General features: G+C 49.9%; 1 protein-coding gene across 1 annotated transcript in view; it reads right to left on the bottom strand.

The window, feature by feature from the left end:
- GREB1 (growth regulating estrogen receptor binding 1) overlaps window positions 1–23,540 on the bottom strand; it is a 124,816-nt gene that overhangs the window by 12,040 nt on the left and 89,236 nt on the right. The window contains 12 exon segments of the mRNA XM_043917845.1: window positions 336–497; window positions 3,871–4,013; window positions 4,981–5,139; window positions 8,555–8,657; window positions 11,253–11,735; window positions 11,737–11,861; window positions 14,055–14,144; window positions 16,292–16,491; window positions 17,802–17,917; window positions 19,105–19,444; window positions 20,999–21,135; window positions 23,003–23,198. Of these exon segments, the coding sequence (XP_043773780.1) occupies window positions 336–497; window positions 3,871–4,013; window positions 4,981–5,139; window positions 8,555–8,657; window positions 11,253–11,735; window positions 11,737–11,861; window positions 14,055–14,144; window positions 16,292–16,491; window positions 17,802–17,917; window positions 19,105–19,444; window positions 20,999–21,135; window positions 23,003–23,198 (2,254 nt within the window).

Genomic DNA, 23,540 nt, shown 5'->3' with positions numbered 1-23,540 from the left:
CCCTCCACTTGGAGCCATACAGCCTAGCTTCTTATTCACTCAGGCTGTGAATCTTCTATATAAACAACTGTGTTTTCTTTCACTCTTTTCTCAACAACCAAGCTAGGTCTTCCATTCCTTCTCGATTTCTCAAAGCACTTGCCACAAAGCTATGCGCTGAGCTGGTGCTCCTAACCAGTTCTGATGGGAACCATCTAGAAAACGGAGTAGAGTAACTAATAAGGCCTCCGTCACCCTCTAATAAAGGGCCGCACTACCCCTTCACAAAGGTTTTCATTGCTTGATAATAGCCCCTGGGTCTGCAAGGCTGGGTCCCAGGGCCACAGGGCCAGTACCTTGTCTGTGACGAGGGGCAGTCGCATGCTCTCCAGCTGGCCTCCAGGTTGGCTGAAGACAAAGTGGTGCTCCTTGGACTTGGGGATGATGAAGTGGAGCTGGATTTCCTCTCCTAGCATGGAGTAAGAGAAGGCAAAGGCGTGCAGGGTGGACTCATAGAGCTGGGGTGCGAGGGGGAAAGGACAGAGCTTGTCATCAGAGTCCGGCCTGACCTCCCGGAAGAACCCAGGCCTGCTGCGGCCATGACCACACACAGGCCACTGCCACTGCTGCCCCAGCAGATGCCGGTTCACAGCATGGACACCCAGGTCTCGCGAGTGTGTACCCAAGGCCACACCTGATTGGCCAGAGGCTCCCATCCTGGTGCTGACCCCTCAGTACGCCTCTGTAGGCTCCCAGCCTTTCTGGACTCTGGATTGGACCCAGAGGCATGCTTGGGCACCAAAGCCTTCATGCTCCAGGTCACATTTTTAATTTCAACAAAGATTATTTTCCCATCACAGCTAATCTGTGTAACAGCAGAAGACAATAGATAACTGTATAAACTTGTGCGTGTCCGTCTCAGGCACCACATCCAAGACTCAGGAGCCAATGAATATTCCTAGGTCCTCACTCCCATGGTGGACATCCAGAGGTCTTGGGCTCACTCCCATCCCTAAGTCTAGCCTCACCTCCAGTCACTTTGTCTAAAGAGTCCTCCCATTACCCAGTCACCGTGCCCACACTGCTCCTGGTGCGATCTCCCAGCCCGGCGAAGCCCAGGCCAGAGGTATGCCTCCTCCAGGCCTCGGCTCTGGCGTCCACAGCAGGGCCTCACTGGCCCCTCTCCCTTCAGCTGCCCCTGCAGAGGCACAGCTAGACTGTCCCACGCCCTCCCGGGAGCCACGGGACCAGGGCAGGGCTGACACGGGCCAGGACGTGCTGGCTGTGACGTCTGATGGACTGTGGCTCTGCTTTGAGAGCTGAGATGAGGGAGAAACAGAAGCTGACCAGGGGAGGGAGCAAAGAGGGACATAACCGAGGAATTTCCTAAGACCGCCTCCCAGGGGAGCCTTGAGCAATGAGGAGAAAGAACCAAACAGCAGAGGCAGTGACCTGTCAGCAGGGAGTCAGCGTGTGCCCCTGTGTCCTCAGGGGCCTGGTTTCACACCCCTGCAAGTGTGGCCCCAGACCCGACCCGCCTACACAGAGGCTGGCCCTGGGGGTTGGAACTCAGACCTGCCATCCTGTCCCTTCTCCTCCAGGCTCCATCCACTCATTCACTGCAGACCCTGAAGCAACCAGGCACTGAATCCTTCGAGTCTCTGCATTCTTTACATTTCAAGATCAAGAAAATGTTTTCACTTGTATTTTTCTCTGCCTTGAAAGAAAAACTTCATCTCCAAGGGAAGAAATGTTAGGAGGGTTTATCTGCAGCAAATAGGATTTCTGATCATTTTTAATCCTTTGAAAAACCACTCATATGTATTTTCTAATTTTGTCTAGAGTACAATTGCATTATTTGAAAAAAATCTGTGCTTAAAGGAGACAGGTGCTACTTCAGTAGCAGGTAAGCTCAAGGCCGGGCAGATTTGGGAAAATTAAAGCTACCATCTTCTGTTTCCCTCTGCAAAGGGGATAGACAGAGGAAGCTGGCGCCCTTGTCACCTTCAGGCCTTTCTGGGGCAGCTACGGACTGGAAGAGCTGGCCTGCACCCCTGGGTGCCGCACAGCTATCTGTTTCCCATCAGCTCCCCTTGACTCCTCTTTCCTTGCCTGCATCTGAAATGAAAAGAAATTCTAAGTGTAAAATCCCACCCTCCCTCTATTTCTAGATAACCAGCCCACAGGCCCCCAGAAACCTCCACAAGGCTGTGCTTAGCCACTCAGTTGTGTCCAACTCTTTGCGACCCCATGGACTGCAGTTCACCAGGCTCCTCTGTCCATGGGGATTCTCCAGGCAAGAATACTGGAGTGGGTTGCCATGCCCTCCTCCAGGGGATCTTCCCAACCCAGAGATCGAACCCAGGTCTCCCACACTGCAGGCAGATTCTTTTACTGTCTGAGTCACTGGGGAAGCCCAAGAATACTGGAGAGGGTAGCCTTTCCCTTCTCCAGAGGATCTTCCTGACCCAGGAATCGAACCAGGGTCTCCTGAGTTGCAGGCAGATTCTTTACCAGCTGAACTACCAGGGAAGCCCCTCCACGGATTAGTAAGAGACTATTCAAAACTGGTGGATGTTAATTAACTCAACTTATTGTGCCAATCATTTAGCAATATATACATATATCAAACCATTATGTTGTCTACATTAAACTTACACAATGTTATCGGTCAGTTATATCTCAAAAAACTGGAAAAATTGTTCATTTTCTTATCAAGTGTTTATCAACTGAAAAAAATCAACTTAAAAAATAGAAAAATAAAAAAATAAGAAGAAGGAAATACCCCCTCCCAAGGTAACTTTGCCCCCATCAGGACTCAGCTAAGAGTTCTCACTGCAAAGGCCCCATTCCTCCCCACAGCACAAATGACTCTATGATCTGTCTGTGCCCACCCCCCCAGCCTCCTGTCCTGGGACCAGCCTTCATTCTAAGCTCCATCAACACCCACTAAAGTCACTTCTGATTCCTCTAGACACCCCTCGTCTCCCTGCTGTTGCACTTGCCATTTGCTCCTTCCCCCCCCACTTCTGTCCACCTTGGCTCCTTGGCAAACTCTTACTGATCCTTCAGAACCTTCTCTCCTGCTCCCTGCCCAGTATCATATCTTCATTTATTAAATGGGGATGATGCTATAGCCTTGTGGGGTTTTAATGAGAATTAAAGAAGAAACTCAACAGCATGGTTTCCTAACCAAGTGCCCCTTGAATGGATCACAGGTGTCACTTGAACATAAACTGCTTCAGCCAGAGCCCTGGGAGCAGTCTTATCCATCTACCCAGGGTCCAGGGCAAATATCATTTTCTATCACGTAAAAAATTGGGAAGTACTGGATATAAAAAGTGCCTAGTACATAGCCCGGCGCGTAGTAGATGCTCAGTAAATGCAAATTTCTCTCTTAAACCTCATAATGTCTACACGTCACCCATACCACTTTCCTGCCAGCTTTAGCCTGCTCCAAAGTTTTGTTTATGTGCACCTGTCCATCCCTAGACTGTGAGCCTCAAGTCTGGGGTTTTCTTCACCTCTGAGTCTGTGTCCAGTACATAACAAGCACTCAGGAAGTGTCTGCTGCACTGAACTAACTAGAAATTGCTAAGATGTAAAGAAAAGTAAGACTTTGATAGCCGGTTAACTCTGCCACTAATACATGTGTTACCCCGGGGGAATCACTGTTCGGTAGCATCAGTAATAATTTCAGAGATGCCTGAAGGCAATGGCGGATTCAGGACGAAAGCGCTTCTTCCAGAACTTTCCACCTCCTGACTCCAGGATGCAAACATAACAAGAAGAAGGAAACCGAGGTGCTAGCCAAGGTGAAACACGTAGCCAAGAGTCGTCGAAGTGCCCGCTGGAGTCTACCTGGGGCGCTACCTGGGGGCTCTGTCCTACCTGGTAGCGGGGGTGGAAGCCCATGTACTGGTGGCACTGCTCACAGTGATGGTAGGTGTTGTACGCTGCGAACTTGGACAGCCTCATCCTCGCCGTCTGGCGTCGCATGTACAGATCCTCCGGCTTCCGGTGCGTCCCTCTGTCTGCACGAAATCCCAGCGTTAAAGAGCACAGGAGGCCCAACCAATACTCTCTCCTCCCGCTTGTTGGCAATGAAACACTGTTAACAGGGCTTCCTGGGATCGCCTCTCACCTGTCCGCCCCAAGCTGACTTCACTGGCCAGAAAGGACAGAGTCTCAGTGGGATAAACTAGACACTACATTCACATGGCATCTCACTCATCCTGCTACAGATGTTTTATAAACCTATTCAAGGATTAGATCTGTGACAATGTAAATCGATCACTGACTTAATATGCAAATGCTGCAAAGCACATGATCACCCCTAGGATTTCAAACGACTTAGCAAAATCAAGATTTTAACACTCAACCTCCATTCGAGAAGGTCTACATGAAGTGTGAAGGAGGCTTCCGTGAACGGCATCTGCTCTGGGCTCAATGTAGATAAAATGATGGAATCGACAAGGAGACTGGTGTCTTCCTCTCACACTGCATTCACTGAACTTTCCTGGTCAGTGCTTATAATCTTACTGGCCACTCACATCCAACGTTTGTCACCAGTGACCCTGAAACCCGGTAGGGTCATAATACTGTGAAAATTAGTGGTCCCCAAAGAAGGAGCGAGAAGACAAGAGACCAAGGAAAGGCAGGATGGGAAATAGATGCATTTTGTTGTAACAATCCAAATGCATAGAAAAACATACATCTTTTTCTTCGATTAACAAGAATCTTCAGAGTATTCCAATCATGAAAAGCCATCAACAGCGTCCTCACATTTTTCCACACTAATGGAGCAGCAAGTCTTCCCTCGTGGGGTCGAAGAGCATTTCCTGTCCAGAGAGGTGGTGACCTCACTGCTCTCACAGGCACCGCGAGTTCACTCATCACCATCAGATATGTTCATCACTAGCAAGATTTAGCTCATCCCTTTAAGAGGCTATTCCCACATACTCTGGAAGAAGGTGGAAGCAAGAGTTTGACAAATCTGACCTTCGCTCTTGACACTTTGATGGTGTGAGCAGATTAGACTGGCGTCCTCATACTTTGGATCGTGAATAATGTAGTCAAAAGGCAACTTCTTGAACAGCTCCAGGTCTGGCCAGGGGTCACTGAGCTGGAGGTAATGCCAATCCGAATCTTCTCTGAGGTCTACAGGATCGGGAGAAACATAGATATGTGGCAAAATGGGATGTGAGAAAGATTTATTTCAAATGTGCACAAGGGTGATGGTTGGAGTGGAACTGATGCTGAGTCTACAGGTTACCATGGGATCTCAAATGCCCAGGTACATGTTCCATTTTCAGGATTCTTCTAATTCAGCAAGAAGGTGCATTCAGATCTATCTCTATCCAGAGGAAGAGCCTTATGCTGGGTTTCCCATGGGATGGGCTTGCTCTTCTGACTTCCACTAACTTCCACTCCTCCCAATACACGTAACCCTGTGCTCTGTGCTTTTCCCTGGCCCTGTCCCTCAAATATATCACACTGGTTACCAGTACCAGCAGAAACTGATGCAGTTCTCTCGCGCGCTCTTATATCTAAATGTTACCCAGCCAGTAAGGCCCAACTCCTATCACTACACCTCTAGGAAAACGCTTATAAATGCTCAGATCCACCGGCTTCCCCTTTCTGAATGCCAACACTACTCCTGGATCAATCCATGTTTTCACATTTGCCATGTATCATTGTACATTATAATCAGTATAGTCTACAGTGCTCATTAAATGCTTGTTGGCAAAAAGGTAAAAGATTCTAGTTGGTCCAACCCCAAATTATGTAATATATTGATTTCATGTATATGATATTTTATACATATGATACTGAAAGTGCTGCACTCAATACATCAGCAAATTTGGAAAACTCAGCAGTGGCCACAGGACTGGAAAAGGTCAGTTTTCATTCCAATCCCAAAGAAAGTCAATGCCAAAGAATGCTCAAACTACCGCAGAATTGCACTCATCTCACATGCTAGTAAAGTAATCCTCAAAATTCTCCAAGCCAGGCTTCAGCAATACGTGAACCGTGAACTTCCAGATGTTCAAGCTGGTTTTAGAAAAAGCAGAGGAACCAGAGATCAAATTGCCAACATCTTCTGGATCATCGAAAAAGCAAGAGAGTTCCAGAAAAACATCTATTTCTGCTTTATTAACTATGCCAAAACCTTTGACTGTGTGGATCACAATAAACTGTGGAAAATTCTGAAAGAGATGGGAATACCAGACCACCTGACCTGCCTCTTGAGAAACCTGTATGCAGGTCAGGAAGCAATAGTTATAACTGGACATCGAACAACAGACTGGTTCCAAATACAAAAAGGAGTACGTCAAGGTTGTATATTGTCACCCTGCTTATTTAACTTCTATGCAGAGTACATCATGAGAAACGCTAGGCTGGAGGAAGCACAAGCCGGAATCAAGATTGCTGGGAGAAATATCAATAACCTCAGATATGCAGATAACACCACCCTTATGGTAGAAAGTGAAGAAGAACTAAAGAGCCTCTTGATGAAAGTGAAAGAGGAAAGTGAAAAAGTTGGCTTAAAGCTCAACATTCAGAAAACTAAGATCATGGCATCCAGTCCCGTCACTTCATGGCAGATAGATGGGGAAACAGTGGAAACAGTGACAGACTTTATTTTTGGGGGCTCCAAAATCATTGCAGATTGCAGCCATGAAATTAAAAGACGCTTACTCCTTGGAAGGAAAGTTACGACCAACCAACCTAGACAGCATATTAAAAAGCAGAGACACTACTTTGCCAACAAAAGTCCATCTAGTCAAGACTATGGTTTTTCCAATAGTCATGTATGGATGTGAGAGCTATAAAGAAAGCTGAGTGCTGAAGAGTTGATGCTTTTGAACTGTGGTGTTGGAGAAGACTCTTGAGAGTCCCTTGGACTGCAAGGAGATGTCCATAAGAAAGAGAAAGAAAAGAAGAGGGAAAGGAATGCTTATTATGTATTTAATAGGTGCTCAGTGCTTCATATGTGTAACATCATTTAATCTTCACAACATCCTGTAAAAGGGGAATTATGCACTTTTTGCCAAAGACAAAGCCAAAGCAATATTTGAGAAAATAAGGCTTTGACGTTTAACACACTTCAGTCAAATCCTCTTTATCATTGGTGTACCCAACAAAAGATGAGACAGAAACTCAGCAGACCCACTGACTTTCATCTGCAATACGGTTCCAAATTGTGGGGGAAATGGTGGAAAACTCAGAGTGCAGATGAGTGTAGATACGGTTCCTTTTTCCTTCAAAGGAAAGATCAAGGGCTAGACAGGCTTCCTGGGTTCTAAATTTTCTCCCAGTCAAAACTCAAACACAGTTAAGAGCATGTAAAGAAGTTCTGTGTGTGCAAAGGGCAGGACTTCCTTCTTTGCCAAGGCTGACTACATTGCACGTATATACCCCATCTTTATCCACTCAGCTGCTGGCAGGCGTTTATCCATCAATGGACACCATACAGTTGTTGCTACATCTTGGTTACTGTGAATGATGCTGCAATGAACACAGTCACTATGAGAGGTGACTGTGGTGATTATTCCACAATGTGTATCAAATCATCCAGTTGTGCACCTTGAACACACACAATAGAAGTGCTCTTAGATGCCAGTGCAGCCTCGTGGGGCTCCTTCTCTATAATACAGACTCCTTACACAAATCTTCATTCCCAACAGATTCATTCAGTAAACTGTTTCAGGGCCACTGGAGCGGCACTAGAAGAGAAAGGGGAGGAGGTGCTCTACAATGAGCATGAAACATGTTCAAAGACAGTCTTCCCTTAATCAGGATAAACTCTGCTCTGGGAATGAGAAAAAAAAGCCTAATCCCTACATATCATATATTCTTCATTTTGCCCCAAGATGCTGACCTATGTGCTCAGCGGTCTGAAAGGGAATTCTCATCTGATGGACAACTCTGCTTTCTAGAGGCAGCGTGCATGCATTCTCAGTTGCTTCAATCATGTCCAACTCTGAGACCCCAAGGACTGTAGCCCACCAGGATCCTCTGTCCATAGGATTCTCCAGGCAAGAATACCAGAGTGGGTTGCCACTTCCTTCTCCAGGGGAGCTTTCCAACCCAGGGATTGAGCCCATGTCTCCAGCACTGGCAGGTGGATTCTTGACTCACTGAGCCACCTGGAAAACTCCCTAGAGGCAGCAACCAAATATGGTTCCAGTTCTGCTACCCCTGAGCTGGCTCCTGAACATGTTACTTAGCAGGAAAATGGATTAACAATATCTGTCTCTCGGTATGGTAGAGGAAGTGAATGTGGTAATTTATGTAAAGTATCTGGCACAGTGGTTGACATTTGAAAGGTATTCAGTAAAGAGCAGTTACTTTTAGTATCGTAATTTTATCTTCCCCAAGGCCTTCCAGGCTCTACTCTAGGATTGAACAAAATGACTACAAGGGAAAGATAAAAGCCCTCCAAAGTCCTTGGGAGAAGTCAGATCATTAATCTGAGAATTCCATCTTGAAAGTAAAAGACACAAGCAATGTCACTTGAGAAACTGATGAAGATCATTCCAAGCCCCAGGGTCATCAACAGGGAACTCACTGATGTTGATCTCTTCCTCATCGTAAACATCCACTTCCGTCAGCCGAATGAGCATTCTGGACAAAATGCTGAGGAACTGCAGGTAGGCGCCCGTCTTCCCGATCTGCAGGGACAGCGAAGTGGGAGCCGACCATCAGTACGTCCATGCCGAGTGCAGGCGCTGGCTGAGCACCTGACTTGCCTCCACTCATCCACCAATCTTAACCCTCTCGCCCAATTAAAATGAGGGCTAGGGGGACGCAAAGACCTTTGCGGGAAAATGTGGCCTGAACAAACGTGGCACAGGCAGACAGACAAACTCCCTTGGGCAGGAGACCCACCTGCTTATCAATCATCGCAAATGTCTTTCCAGATTTTAATTGGCCACACTGTTTAAGCTGTTAGAAATAGGACTCCATCACAAGCTGAACAAAATGTTGCTTCAGAAAAAAAAAAAAAAACTGACGTTTTAATAATGCCTTAAAAGTCTTGCTCAATTGCAAATTGTGATCTTATATTAATGGATGTATCTGTAGCGGGACAACAAAATTCACTGTGGGAGATGTGAAAGGTTGGCATCACACCTCTCTCCTCCTAAGTTCAGGATTTCCTTCTCTTCTTGTATTAATAGGTCCCCACCCCCATCAAGCCACCACTAGGCCAGTATACTATTGGTCTTAGAGCACTGACGTCACAACTGGCTACAAGTGGACCTGGGGGCTAGCCTCCTCTCCCGCCCACCTTGGCATCCTAAAAATGTGCTCTCAGCTTAATGCTTAAGTTCTCAGCTTAATACCTGGTTCATAGGAAGGATTCAACAGATGCTGATGAATGGAAATAGCTAACTTACAAAATGAAAATATGAAATACAACAGAGGGGAGCTTTAGAGAAAATATTCGCAATGCATATAATTCACAAAGGATTAAAATTTATACTCTAAAAGAACAAAGCAAAAGAAAAGAAAGTCAAATGGACTAAGGAAAAATAAATAAGAGAAACAAAACCAGAAAGTCATTGTAAAAGAAATACCAGTGACCAATAAAGATATTAAAATACATTCACCCTTACTAATAAAACTATGATATACAAAATAATTTTCCCCTATCAAAAATGCAAAAATTTTAAAGACTGATAACATTCAGTAAGATGAGGGTATGGAAAAACCAGGATTCCTTTATAAAAAACATTTTACTTCCCCTTATTAAAAAATTACACAAAGTACTATATGCTTATCTAAAAGTGCAAAAAATACATATCAATAAAAAAGTAGTCAAGTCACTCAGTCATGTCTGACTCTTTGTGACCTTATGGACTGTAGCCTGCCAGGCTCCTTCGTCCATGGGATTTTTCAGGCAAGAATACTGGAGTAGGTTGCCATTTTCTTCTCCAGGGCATCTTCCCAACCCAGGGATCGAACTCAGGTCTCTCATATGGCAGGCAGACTCTTTACTGTCTGAGCCACCAGGGAAACCCAATAATAAAGTAGAACAGTCACAGATTCCAGCCCCCTCCCCTGACAGCTCTCCTGTCGGGGATTTCTGAAGATATCTTCACACATGCAGACACATGCACACAGTGGTTTTTCTGTGTAATTGATATGACCCTATGTATATATTGTTCTGCAACTCGATCGTTAAAATGGAGATATCTTAGAGAACTTTCAGTGTCAGTATATAAAGATCTAGCTCAAATTTTCTGTAGCTGAACTGCATGATACCCCGTGCCCAAGTATATTCAATCAAGCTTGACCAACAGAACTCACGGTGTTTCCAGTTTGTTTTTTAACTACTGAAAATTACATAACACAAAAACGGGCAATTCTATCCATATTTTTGTGGGTCTGTGTTTCTTGGGGTAGGTACCTGACGAAGAAACGGACATGCGAGTGAAAAGGAAACGTGTCTTAAATGGGGATGGTGATGATGACGGGGACAACCACAGTGCTTTCTAGGGGTCGGGTGGCCTACCATCACTCTCTTGTCTAAAGCTCCTGTTCTTGTGACACAGCTATTAGCTTCCTTATTCTCAGATGAGGACCCTGAGGCAAAGAGAGAGCTAGAACTGGCCCAGGGAGGCAGGTGATGTTTTAGTTTGAACCCAGCCCCAGGCAGTTCCCTGCAGGGCCCACCCTTCACCCTGGCTCCGTGTGGCTGAGCCCCCCTCCCAAGACCCCATATGAACCTCATGCATCCCCATCACCATCACAGGCTCACAACCCCTGACATTCACACCTAGGTTCCTGCCATGATGACAGGTGAAACTGTCTTTCGTTGTCAGAAAAATACAATGAGCTGCGGGATGGAGACAGGCCTCTTGCCTCCCTGTTCTGTTTCACCAAAATCTTGTAGGACAGAAACAGGGGTCAGCTTCCATTGTCAGAGTGAGGGGGAACCGCCTTGACTGGCCGTGAGGACCAAATGGAAGAACGTGGGAAAGGCAGAACCATAATCTGAATGAGCAAGAAGGACCCACAGAGGACCCCTCTGGCCCCATATTGCTCAAAAGAGGAAACTGGGGTCAGAGGACGGAGGATACCCCGCCGTGGGCAGCAGGTGGGTCCCTCTACCTGTCCCCTTAGAGCTATGAGAGATGCCGCCTGGGGGGCAGCAGACGCGAATAAGGGATGCTCTAGGATGCTCTCAGCCCCAAACCAGCCTCTGGGTGTGCACACAAGCCCCCCGATCCCCGCGGAGCCCGAGCGCACGGGGCAGCACCCACCTGGGGTGGCCCGCTGAGCAGGAGCCGGCGCGGGTGGAAGCCGTCCACGCGGCCCTCGGCGCGGTTGCCGTAGTCCATGTGGCCGGGCCGGGGCACCGTCCACTGGCGGTAGTAGAGCGACTGCTCCGTGGACGTCATGGTCTTGCTGAGCAGGGGCCGGAAGGAGCTGGCCCACATGACCGAGTGCGACGGCAGGAGCGAGGCGGCCTTGGGCAGGCCGCTGCCGTCCGTGGACGTGACCATGTCGTACACCAGCTTGGGCAGGAAGACCACGGGCGGCTGCCGGCAGGACTTGGTCATGGAGCACTGGGAGGCCTGCAGGACGAGCGGGCCGGCGGCGGGCAGCGCCGGTGAGGAGGCTGAGCCCGAGGAGGATGCTGACGGGGCTGACACCTGGACGCCCCGCTGGCCGCTCTTGAGGCTGGGATCCGGCTGTGGGGTCAGCCCCGGGCTGTGCCTGCTGATGACCAACGCTGGCCCCCCCCGCTGCCCGGAGCCTCTGTTTCTCCCCAGGGGCCCTGGCCTCCTCCGAGGGGCAGCAAGGCAGTGGGGACCGGGCCCGCTCCCCCTGCGAGGGTCCGGCCGAGGACTCGCCGCATGGTGCTGAGCCTGCAGAGAGACGCCCGTCAGTCAGGGCCCGGGATCCCCGCCCCCACTCCAGCTCCTGCTTATGTAGCACTGACTCCTTTTACCTGCAATGATGGGAATTTCCGTCAAGGCAATTCCCCTTCTGGTTAAATATGGACTTTTCGTCCTTCTGACAAAGCCCAGAGGTGCTGCGGGGAGAGAGCCAGCGCCGCTCCCCTGGCCCCACGCACTCCTCCAAGCCTCTGCACCAGCAGCCCCATCTGTCCCAGACCCTCACCATCAGCGCTCAGCCCACCTCCTGCTCCGGTGCAGATGGGTCCCGGAGCTCAGATCTCCCCTCTGCACAGCAGAGCGGTGCTTCCGGTTCAGACCAGCAGCAAAACTCACAGGACTGAAAAAGCTCGCCTCTTTAGCTTCCAGAAGAATTCAAGGTAGAAAACGCCGCACATACAACAGCTACCCAAAGGCAGCATTTCTTTTGCTCTCCCCCACCGGTGGACCACGTTGCAAGCCAAGGTGAGTGTGGGTTCCTGGCACCCAGGAGTGGCACCCTGGTCCATCTTTTATATCACCCTGTGTGTGCTATATCGCTTCAGTCATATCTGACCCTTTGCGCTCCTGTGGACTGTAGCCCACCAGGCTCCTCTGTCCATGGGATTCTCCAGGCAAGAATACTGGAGTGGGTGACCATGCCCTCCTCCAGGGGATCTTCCTGACCGAAGGACTGAACCCTTGCATTGGCAGGTAGGTTTTTTACCACGAGCGCCACTATCACCCTGGACCTCCTGAAAGTGGGGGCTTCCCCATCTCTGAAACATGGAGGTTGTACCCAAGGCCATAGGAAGCATCTCATCGGAGACTCCCTAAGGTCTCAGGGTCCTCTGAGGAATTCTGAGAAAGTCCCCTCACAGGACGGAGAGGCTGGCCGGCAGCCTGGACATTCTACTCTGCCTGACAACACTGCACAGACCAGCAGGTCCCAGAACCTTCTAGAAAGCTGTCAGCCCAGGATCAGGGAAGAGCAAAGCACCACACTTCTCTATTCTAATGGCCTGAAGCACCCACTCCTCAGGTCCCCCTGGTGCCCTGGATCCCTCTGTTGTTTGGGCCAGAAGGATAAGAAGCTGTAGCATTTGGCTTCTCTGATTGACTCAAACCTATAAATCAGAACTTCCTCCATCACAGAATCCAAGCTCCTGTGAGAAGGCCTCTTTTGATTCCTTCTGTGCACATCTGTGAGGGAGACCCTCACCGCCTGACCCACGGTTATCCATGGGCTGGTGAGGAGGTGTAAGAGAAGAAATGAAAGAACACCCCAGGCCGAACCCCATGATGTGCTCTGACCTTTGCAGCCACGCCATGACCCTAAGCTGTCTGTCACCCCAGGACCACTCACTGCACCCAAGCACCACACACACACCTTCACACCCCAGGGCCTTCAAGGCCCAAAGGCCAGCTGCTCTCTGAAACCTGCAGGGACCACCCGCAACTCCTAAATCTGCCCCACTTGGGACAAACTTCTTCCTATACATAAGCATAACATCTCATAGTGTGAATGTGTGTGCAGAAAATACACAGCAGTCCCTATTGCAACAGTCTGGTCCAAAGGAACCATGAATTCCTTGCGAGCAGGTGTGTATCTAATGGGTCCCTCAGTGCCCCGAGCCAGGTAGAGAGCGGGTTCTCCATAAACGCTTGTGGTGGGAGGACATGTGATCTGTCTCACACGTGCTGCCCCGGACTGCTCCCTTGAGGCCAAGGCAGCCCCCAGGACCCACATTCCCCACTCCTCTGCCCGAGTGCAGTTTGTCCAGGGGTTAGTGGACACTTGATAAATTTTGCTGCTTCTCCCCCAGTGAAGCCTTCTGTGTCCACTTCTCTCGGCCCTCAGACTTGACAGCAACACTCACCCATCTCCTTGCCCCGATTCCCCAAACCAACAGCTGCCTGCAGAGCACCTAGGGGTGACCCTCTGACACCACCCAGCACAGGCCTCCTCCCAGGACAGAAGCCACCACAGCCCAAACCCCTCATAATCCCAGAATCACCCCCAACCCCAGTCCAGAAAGGCACGTACTCTCTAGAAAGGCCAGTTCTTCACAGACCCCTTATCTTTCCAGTTCTAGTTGAAAATAAAGAATTTCTTTTCAGTCTCTGAAGTCTCAGAAAACCCAAACGGTCCAACCATGGGATCTTTATCCCCTGGAGACTTACTGGACGCCTTAGAGGAGAGGGATGAAGACGCAGAGTCATGGGAGCGGGATCGTTCTCTCTTCACGGGGCTCCGCTTCTCTGACGTGGAGCCTGTTTCAAAACACACACACTGAAGAGGCCTAGTAATCGTGGTACCATCTGTTTCCCTAGCACTTCAGTTTATAAAGTGCATTCACATATAGCATCTCTCATCCAACCATCCCTCCATCCCTCCATCCACCCATCTATCCATCCATCCCTTCATCCACCCATCCATCCATCCCTTTATCCACCCATCTGTCCATCCATCCATCCTTTCATCCATCCATCCACCCATCCATCCATCCATCTGTCCATCCATCCATTCCTCCATCCACCTATCCATCCATCCCCCCATCTGTCCACCCATCCATTCATCTATCCATCCACCCATCCATCCATCCATTCCTCCATCCACCCATCCATCCATCCATTCTTCCATCCATCCCTCCATCCACCCATCTGTCCATCCAACCTTCCATCCATCCATCCATCCTTCCATCCATCCATTCCTCCATCCATCCATCCATCCATTCACTCTTCTGCCCATACATTCCTCCATCCATTCCTCCATCCATCCACCCACCCATCCATCCATCCATTCACCCACCCACCTGCCTATCCATCCATCACTCCATCCATCCATCCACCCATCCATCCATCCATTCTTCCATCCATCCCTCCATCCAACCTTCCTTCCACCATCCATGAATCCATCCATTCCTCCATCCACCCACCCACCCATTCCTCGATCCATACCTCCGTCCACCCATCTATCCATTCCTCCATCCATCCATCCATCCATCCATCCTTCTGCCCATACATTCCTCCATCCACCCATCCATCCATTCACCCACCCACCTGCCTACCCATCCATCACTCCATCCATCCATCCACCTATCCATCTATCCCTCCATCAGCCCACCCACCCATCCATCCACATCCCCAGGCCCCCTCCTCTGAGGGAGCGCTAAGGAGACAGGTGTACGATGCAGGACAGGTCAGTGAGGCACTGGTAGGTCAGTGGGGCTCCTGCCCAGGGGTCTTGGCTACAGGATGGAGTAAGGAGGGCAGATAGGGCAGACCTGGGACCCAGGAGCCAGGCACCCACCCAGCAGCAGGAAGCAGGAGAGGGGAGACATCCTGAGAGAGGGGACCCTGACCCCAGTTCTGAACGGCCAGCTGGGTGGGGTTTCCAGGTGAAGCATGGGGCAGAGGGAACTCGAGTGGCTGAGAGAGCAACTGTGTGGCCCAGAGGTGACAGAGCAGGGCACAACCATGAGATGAGTGTGGCCAAAGCTCAAGGAGCGCAAAGGGGGAAGGTAGGTCAGGGGATGCCAAGAGTGCGGATTCCCTCCATGGGCAATTTCATGTCAGGGGCCCGCCCACACCTGTGAAAAGCATGTACGGCACCAGGAGGGTCTTTCCTCCCCATTTTACAGATGGGCCATCTGAGGCTAGAAGAGGTGACGTGACCTGTCCAAACGCACACAGCCAGAGATGGGGGCTGGGCGGGGAAGAGGCGTTCTGGTCTGCTGGCTCTCCAGTCTCACTCTCCCCTACACCAGACCCCACAAACGCCCTGCACTTTCACGGCAGCAGCTTTTCATTTTCTTCTCCCTGTCCTGCTGACAGCAGCCAGATGCCTTGCACTGCCCTGATTTATGTGTCCTATTAAAAAACATTGTGTCAAACTCTCACATCTGCAGATGAAATTGGCCTGTTTCCATAAATCCCAATAATGGACACCTCCAGTGAATTCACATAAAAGGCATAAGCGAGTGAATCTTAAACCAGCCAGTAATTCCACCAGCAATTCAAACAAGGCATGAGCTTAAGCCCTAGGAAATCTCCATTTTTCTTCCTATTTTTAAAGAATTTTAGAGCTTCAAAGAACTTGCTGGGATTCCCATTTTCTCACACCACCAAAAATGAGGGGTGGTGGTGGGTGGTTTAGTGTGGCTAAGTCATGTTTGACTTTTGCAACTCCATAGACTGTAGCCCACCAGGCTTCTCTGTCCATGGGATTTTCCAGGCAAGAATACTGGAACAAGTTGCCATTTCCTTCTCCAAAAACAGGGGGAGGGGAAGCAAAATATGAAATCACTGAAGGATTTCCCCTAAAGATGTATCTAGATGGTTCTCATTGGGAGCTGCTGACCAGCAGACAGGCCAAGGACCACCCTGAGTGGGGACAGGGGCAGGAGCGGCTTCCCCACCTTCCGTCACCAGCTCCTCATCCTCGTTGTCTGTGCTGCTCAGCTTCTCCCCATCGCTCTCCAAGGCCTCAGTCCGGGCGCCCTTCTCCAGGGGAGCCTCACTGCTCACGAAGTACGCGGCCAGGCCCAGCTCCTGCTCCAGGGCCGTCCTCACCAAGCAGGAGGAGTTTATGAGCCGCAGGTCACAGTACCGCAGGGACCTGGGAGGAGGCGGAAGAAGGGATCTATCGAGAGCCTTCTACCAGGAGGCATGGCTGCATGCCAGGGACCAGCACCCTGCCTGCCTCAGTAGACCCCCAGGACTCAGGCCAATGGAATATTGGCTCACAGCGCACCGTGAGCCCTGAGCACCGAAGACCATTTGACTGTAAGTCTCTGGGGTCCCCTGCTGGGTATTTATTTAGCCCTGTGCTGCCTGGAGTCAAAGGAACACTTTCTGGTCACATGAGAACTAGGCTTGAGTTCCAGCCCTACCTCTTCATGGCGACAGGACCTTAGACAAAGTGGGCAACTACTCGGGAGGCTCAGATTTTTTTCATCTGAAGGATATGAATGAATATTAATAACCACTTAAGTGTACTGTTACGAGCGATACATGCAGTAAGTAGACACCTGATAATTCCAACAACATTTAAAATGTGTCCAGGACCATGTCTCATGCAAGGGAAAGGATGGCCATCAAGTCACTGCCATACTGGAAACCAGAGTTTGTCTGGGAAAATACTCCAATGAGTCATGAAATACGTGGAGGGGTGGACATATAGGATGGGTGGGGCAGGGCTCAGGGGAACAGCAGAGCGCTTAGAGAGAGGCAGATGGGGACTGCAATCAGGCTCTGTAACTACTGCTTCTGTGACCTCAGGAAAATGGCCTTCCATTTGCTCACCTAAAAAACAGGGCAGTAATACTAACGTTGCAAGGGGCAAATGCTAGATCAAAAGTCCAGCACAGTGCCTGATACAAAAAGGAGTTCAGTAAAGCTCACTCAAGTTTAAGATAAAGGCATTGTCAGTCCGATGGAGCTGAGGACGGGAAGATTTGATCCATGACATAGCAACAACCAAGGTCGAACAGTTTGGAGCCGCTTTTAGCTGGCCCGTGAGTACACAATGCGAAGTGGCCCTTCTATAAGTGTGGTATGGCCCAGTGGAAAGAAGCCAGGAAGCTCTGAGTCCACCATCCACCATACTGGCTTAATCTCTGGAAACCTCAGTTTCCTCATCAGGTCCAAGGCCTCCACCCATAGAGCCCAGCAGCAGTCCCTACACCCACCCCCCTGAGCCCAAGGGGTTCCTGTCTGAGAACTGGGAAAAGCTGCCCAGGCCCTGACACCTTTCACTGCCATTTGCTGGAAAACCGTCACCACAAAGATACAAGCTGCTGATGCCTATGATGTGAGTGCACCACTGAGAGTCGGGCAGGGGAAGCCTGACCTGGTAAAGCCCCCAGGGTTGCCCGGGCGGCTGGCTCCTCCCAGACCCCCAGGAGCACAGCCCCCCAACTCACTCACCTTGGTAAGGACTCCCCGTGTGGGTCCATCCCACTGAAGATCAGGATGCAAGGCAGGCCCTCCAACTCCAAGTACGTCTGAGGCCGCCACTCTGCATCCTCTATGTTCTGCCACACCTGCGGATAATTAAAGAGGAAGACGACTGTGGGACGCCACCCTTCCCGACTAGCCCAGCGCTAAGGGAACCCTGATGTCCTCCTGCTGACTGAGAGCCCTTGCAACGCCTCGTCTGAGCCTTATCAAATTCATACTGCAAATAAGCACCCCGTCGGCTTCACCACTGGATTCCCAGCCACGTAGAACACTGCCTGGCACTCATCAGCCATTCAAGAAATATCTGCCAATTGACTGCCTTAATCTTTGCTAGAAAGTATACATCCTCAGGCCTTCCTTGGGGGCTCAGATGGTAAAGAATCTGCCTGCAATGCAGGAGATCTGGGTTTGATCTCTGGGTCAGGAAGATCCCCTGCAGTAAGGGAATGGCAACCCATTCTAGTATTCTTGCCTGGAGAATTCCATGGACAGAGGAGCCTGGTGGGCTACAGTCTATGGGGTTGCAAACATTGCACACAACTGAGCAACTAACACTTCACTTCGTATCATATATCTTCAACTGTCTAACATTTTGTACCATGCTCTCCCCACTGTGGAGCTGTGCCCTCACAATTCCTTCCCAACTGTTCAATATTCTTGCCCTAAGCCTTTCGTATCATCTGTCACCTGGAGGTCTAGTGGAGAGCGAGGTCTATGGGCCAGGATCTGTGCTCATTTGAGGGGGCTGAGATGTGTCGGGGGTGTCCCTGCCCGCCCCTGAGAGGGAGAAGCCAGAAAACAGGCAGGGAAAACAGAACCTGTGCCAGGCTGGGGGCGGAGGGCAAGGAGGGGGAAGTGAGGCTTCCTGAAAGAAGGAAAGACTCTGAGTTGAATTCTGTGGACCAATAGGTATTAGCTAAACAAAAGAGGGGAAGAAATGAACCCCTGGAAAGAAAGAAAATTGTGCCAGGGCCCAGAACTTTAAAACAGCAAGACAGGGTTTTGGGGAGGGTGCAGTTTTTATAAATAATGTGGTAAAGCTGGACTGAAAGATGCAGGTAGGGATGTGGTTAAGAGAGGAGCCTGGAGGGGTGGCTGGGTGTGCAGAGGCCACGCTGGAAGAGACATAAAGTTCATCACCAGTCCACCCCTTCCCCTCTGCTCCCTGCCCCCTGGTCGTCCTGCCCGCCCTCCCAGGTGTCTAACCCGCCCCCTGGTCATCATCTCCACCCACCCGTCCTCCTAGGAGTCTGTCCCTGCCTGTCCCCACCTTGAGCTGCTTGAGGAAGTGCTTTCCTATGGTGATGCCCGAGGCGGGGTTCCCCAGGATGATCTCAAAGTGCTCCTCCAAGGCCAGACGTGCCCGCACATGGGCCAGCCGCTCATAGGCCACGGCCGCCAGTGGGGAGCAGGGCACCCGCAGCAGGACCATGAGCCCGTGGCCGCAGGGGCACTGCTTCGGGGAGTTGATGAGGTTCTGCGTGATCTCCAGCGTCTCCACGGATGTGTAGTTCTTCATCTGCGAGAGGCCGCTGACGGCCATCATGGCGGCCGCATAGTGCTGCACGAGAACAAAGGTCCTGATCACCGCGCTGTGCAGGCGGGGGAACCTGCAAGGAACAGAGAGACCACGCCGTGACCCGGGGCTGTGACTCCAGGAAAGCAAGGCCTTCCAGGGCCAACCGGTAACCAGACATCTGCCGTCCAGGGCAGAGGGCATGCTTGCTGCAGGAGGAGCTGGGGAATTGAACAGAGAAGCAGAGGCAGGACAAAGGTCAGGTCGCACAGCCTCAGTGTAACATCTTGGAGGAGAACTTCCCTTGGCAAGGCTACAGGAGCTCAGCTGACAATCCACCTGGCCTGATGAAACCCATCAGCATCAGAGCTGAATGAGAGTTTCCCAAAGGGAGTGCTGGGGAACACTAATCTCACAAGACACTGGACATGCCTTGCATGCTAGCCCTCTCCTGGAGACTCACAGCACATGTGGCCAATGGAAGGCACTGAGAACTCTCATTGGGAAAAAGAATCTTTTGGTAAATGTAAGGTTTATCAAACACATATGACCATGGAACCCCTTTTGGCATCATAGCTATCAGTGTGCAGCAGCCTAGTTTGGAACACAGTTTAGGAAGTACAGATAACTCATTCCCTTTATCAACAAGTGAGAAAAACAAGCTGCCACGAGGAGAGACGACAGAGCTCAGTTCAACACCCACAGTGAGCAGCAGAGCCATTCATTTTGTTTTATATTGCATGCACGTGTGAAGTCACTTCATTTGTGTCTGACTCTTTGGGACCCCATGGACTGTAGCCCACCAGGCTCCTCTGTCCAGGCAAGAATACTGGAGCGGGTTGCCATGTCCTCCTCCAAGGGATCTTCCCGACTCAGGGATTGAACCTGCATCTCCTGCATTGGCAGGCGGGTTCTTTACTGCTGAGCCACATGGGAAGCCCCAAGTGTTTTTCATTAGACAGTCTGTAAATCTGGGCCTGCCTTTTCCACATATGCACTGTGTGGATGTCAGTCCTTAACCTCCCTAAGCCTCCATTTCTTCATCTGTAAAGTGATAATGTTGACACCCACCTCTGGGGTCTGCGGTGACAGGGTTGGAAAGGTAACACCGATTCCAGGTTCAGACCCAGTTCTGTCACTTTCTAGATGTATGGCCTGAGAAAGTCATGAGGTCTCTCTGAGTCTCAGTTTATTTGCAAATGTGAATAATAATAACAGCTGTCTTGGAGAGGGTCGGGAGGACTAAATAAGATAATGAAAGTAAGGCTCTTGGAACAAAATAAGCACATGGTAGATAAACAAAGGAAATAAAGACAAAGCCAACTGATCACCACTCTCTCCCTTTACACCTTTTGGCATCTTACTTCCTCCCATTTTCTTGCCCTCCCTTGAGTCTCAGACACACAGACCCACATTCCAGCATATTTCTGTCCATTCTCACTCTCAAATTTTCTGGAGCACCAACATGATATCACCAGCCCAATATGCAAAATGAGGAATAAACTAAGGTCGCTTCAATGGAGCGACTTGAGTCACCCAGGAAGGGAGGCCGGTGACCTGCTCCCCAGACATGCCCTGGCTGCACATTCATTCCTCACCTGGCACTTGACTACTGAGCAATTTTAGGAACTTCAAGAGAGACGTGTACCTTTTTCCCAGTGCGGTGACCATGGCCTCAAAGGAGCTGTCGTATCTCAGCAATGGGAGGCTGTGTCCTGAGAGTGTGGACTCGATGAACTCAGACAGCCCGAAGTACTTCTTGTTTTCGGGATACAAGTCCACGCCCTAAAACAGAGATGCACCTTGGTCACGCCAACGACACATTTGTGGGAACCGTGGGTCACGTGCTGGGGGCACAGGTGACCTGAACAGCATCTTGATCTAAACTGAGCTGACTCTGCAGTGCCCTGGGTGACCTTTTATAAACGTCTTTCCTCTGCAAACCCAGAGCACAGAGCACTCCATGCATAAAGGCCAGTGCCTCCCCATCACTCAAGATTTTTCCATTCAACTGACGCCAGTGCCTTGTCCAAGAAGAAAATCAACCTTGTTTTCTTTTCTTTTTTTTTAAGACACACAACTTTCTTTGTTAAAACTGCTTCTTTCCAACAATTTTAACTGGCTTTAGGAATAGGCAAATCAATTATTTTTGCATTCAGCTGCTATTACATCAGCAGAAAGAAATGCATTTATCTAACCAATTTACTCACATTGATACAAAATTTCTCACAGACTAACATCAGAGTTTATCAAACTTCAGAGAAGAGGGAAGTTGGGGAAGGATGCTAAAACTACAAAAGGGAAAGTGAAAGTCGCTCAGTCACATCCGACTCTTTGCAACCCCATGGACTATACAGTCCACGCAATTCTCCAGGCCAGAATACTGGAGTGGGTAGCCAGCCTATCCCTTCTCCAGAGGATCTTCCCAACACAGGAATCAAACTGGGGTCGCCTGCATTACAGGTGGGTTCTTTACCATGAACTATACCCTCAGGTAGCACAAGGGTTAAGCGTGAGGACCACGGAGTCAGCCGGACTAGGTCATATCCCAGTCTGGCTCCAGAACTTTCTAGATGCATGGCTTTAGGTAAGTGGCTTAACCCATCCCCTCTGCTTCATCTTCCCTATTTGTGAATCAGAAATCAATGTAGCATCTGCGTCTTATCCAAGTTCATGAGATAAAGCACTTTGAACGTTGCCTGCCAGGCTCACGGTAAGCACTACATGAAAACAACCGCCGTCACCATGAATGTATATATATGTACATATTTGGCTGTCAGGTGTTAATTGCAGCATGCAGGATCTTTCTTTGGGGCGCACAGACTCCCCAGTGGTGGCGCTCAGACTTGGTAGTTGCAGCGCGTGGGCTTAGTTGCCCTAGGGCATGTAGGATCTTAGTTCCCCAACCAGGGATCAAACTCTCGTCCCCTGCATTGCAAGGCAGATTCTTAACCACTGGACCACCAGGGAAGTTCCCAACTGCTGTCTCGACCGCTGATTCTGAGTCAGTTGGCTGCAAACCAAGCATCAGCACCTTTAGAGGTTGCTCGGATGACTCCGAGATGCTTCGAAAAAGTCCAGAACTTGATGTCTACTGCTTGCTTGTATAATTAGGCAGAATCCAAACATCCAGAGTTTTCACATTAGAATGACTGCTATCTTTTATTTTGGTGAAAAAATGGCAGATGATAAGCTGAAATAAAACTCACCAGGGTTTGTGGATGTGTGTTCAGTTTGAGAAAGGAGATTTCGAACCTCACTGCTGAAGGAGGCAAGGATAGGAAAAATAGGAACACTTCTAGACAAACTTAGAGTCACCCCGTACGGAGCCCAAGTCCTCACATCCCTAGAAGCCTCGAAGTCCAACACCAGGAGAGTGAGAGCTTCAGCCACTCAGAGAGCTTCAGTCACCATAGAAACAACAAACCAAGTGCGCTACCCTACGAGCTCTTAGACGGGAAGCCAAGAAATGCACTGCAGGAGGTTTCTAAAGACCAAGAAGGGTTTAACTCAAACCCTGGGTACAATCAAAGAACCAAGGAGTTGGAACCTACTGACCCCCAACTGGGCACTTCAGTCAAATCTTTACTGAACAGAACCTCTCCCAGTCCAAGGTCACTGGTGCAGCGGGCCCAGCCGCCCGGGCACTCACGTCACTGTAGGAGGCGGGCCAGTGGATCTCGTTGTAGGGGCTGACGAGGGTGTGCTGCGTTTGCAGCGCGTAGGGGAAGGAGGTCACGTGGAGCGTCACGATGTTGGGGGCCTCCTTCACCTCCTTGCAGTTGAGCAATCTGTCCACCAGCCCCACAGATGGGTCACTTTGGGAGTAGAGGTTATGAACAGCACTACTGAGGGAGGAAAAGGGGGAGAAGAAATGGTAAGTGGAATGACCAGCGTTGTCCTGTCACCTGACCAAGATCAAACATTTGGATCAATTGATAATGAGCCCCCCAGTGCTGCCAACAACCGAAGCTTAGAACTCTGCCCTTGACTAGGAAAATGAAATTTTAAAGAAAGACCCCAGTGGGATTTCCAGGCAGTACAGTAGTTACAACTCCTCGCTTTCAAGTCCATGGGTGTGGGTTCGATCTCTGGTTAGGGAACTAAGGTCTTGCAAGCTATAGGGTGTGGCCAAAAAAGAAAAGAAAAAAAATCTGAGTGCACTTCAGATGCCTGTCAGGGACTCCCCA

Source organism: Cervus elaphus, chromosome 11 (assembly GCF_910594005.1).
Source record: "Cervus elaphus chromosome 11, mCerEla1.1, whole genome shotgun sequence".
NCBI lineage: Eukaryota > Metazoa > Chordata > Mammalia > Artiodactyla > Cervidae > Cervus > Cervus elaphus.
The sequence above is the reverse complement of the archived record's forward strand: the minus strand, read 5'-3'. Positions and strand labels throughout refer to the sequence as shown.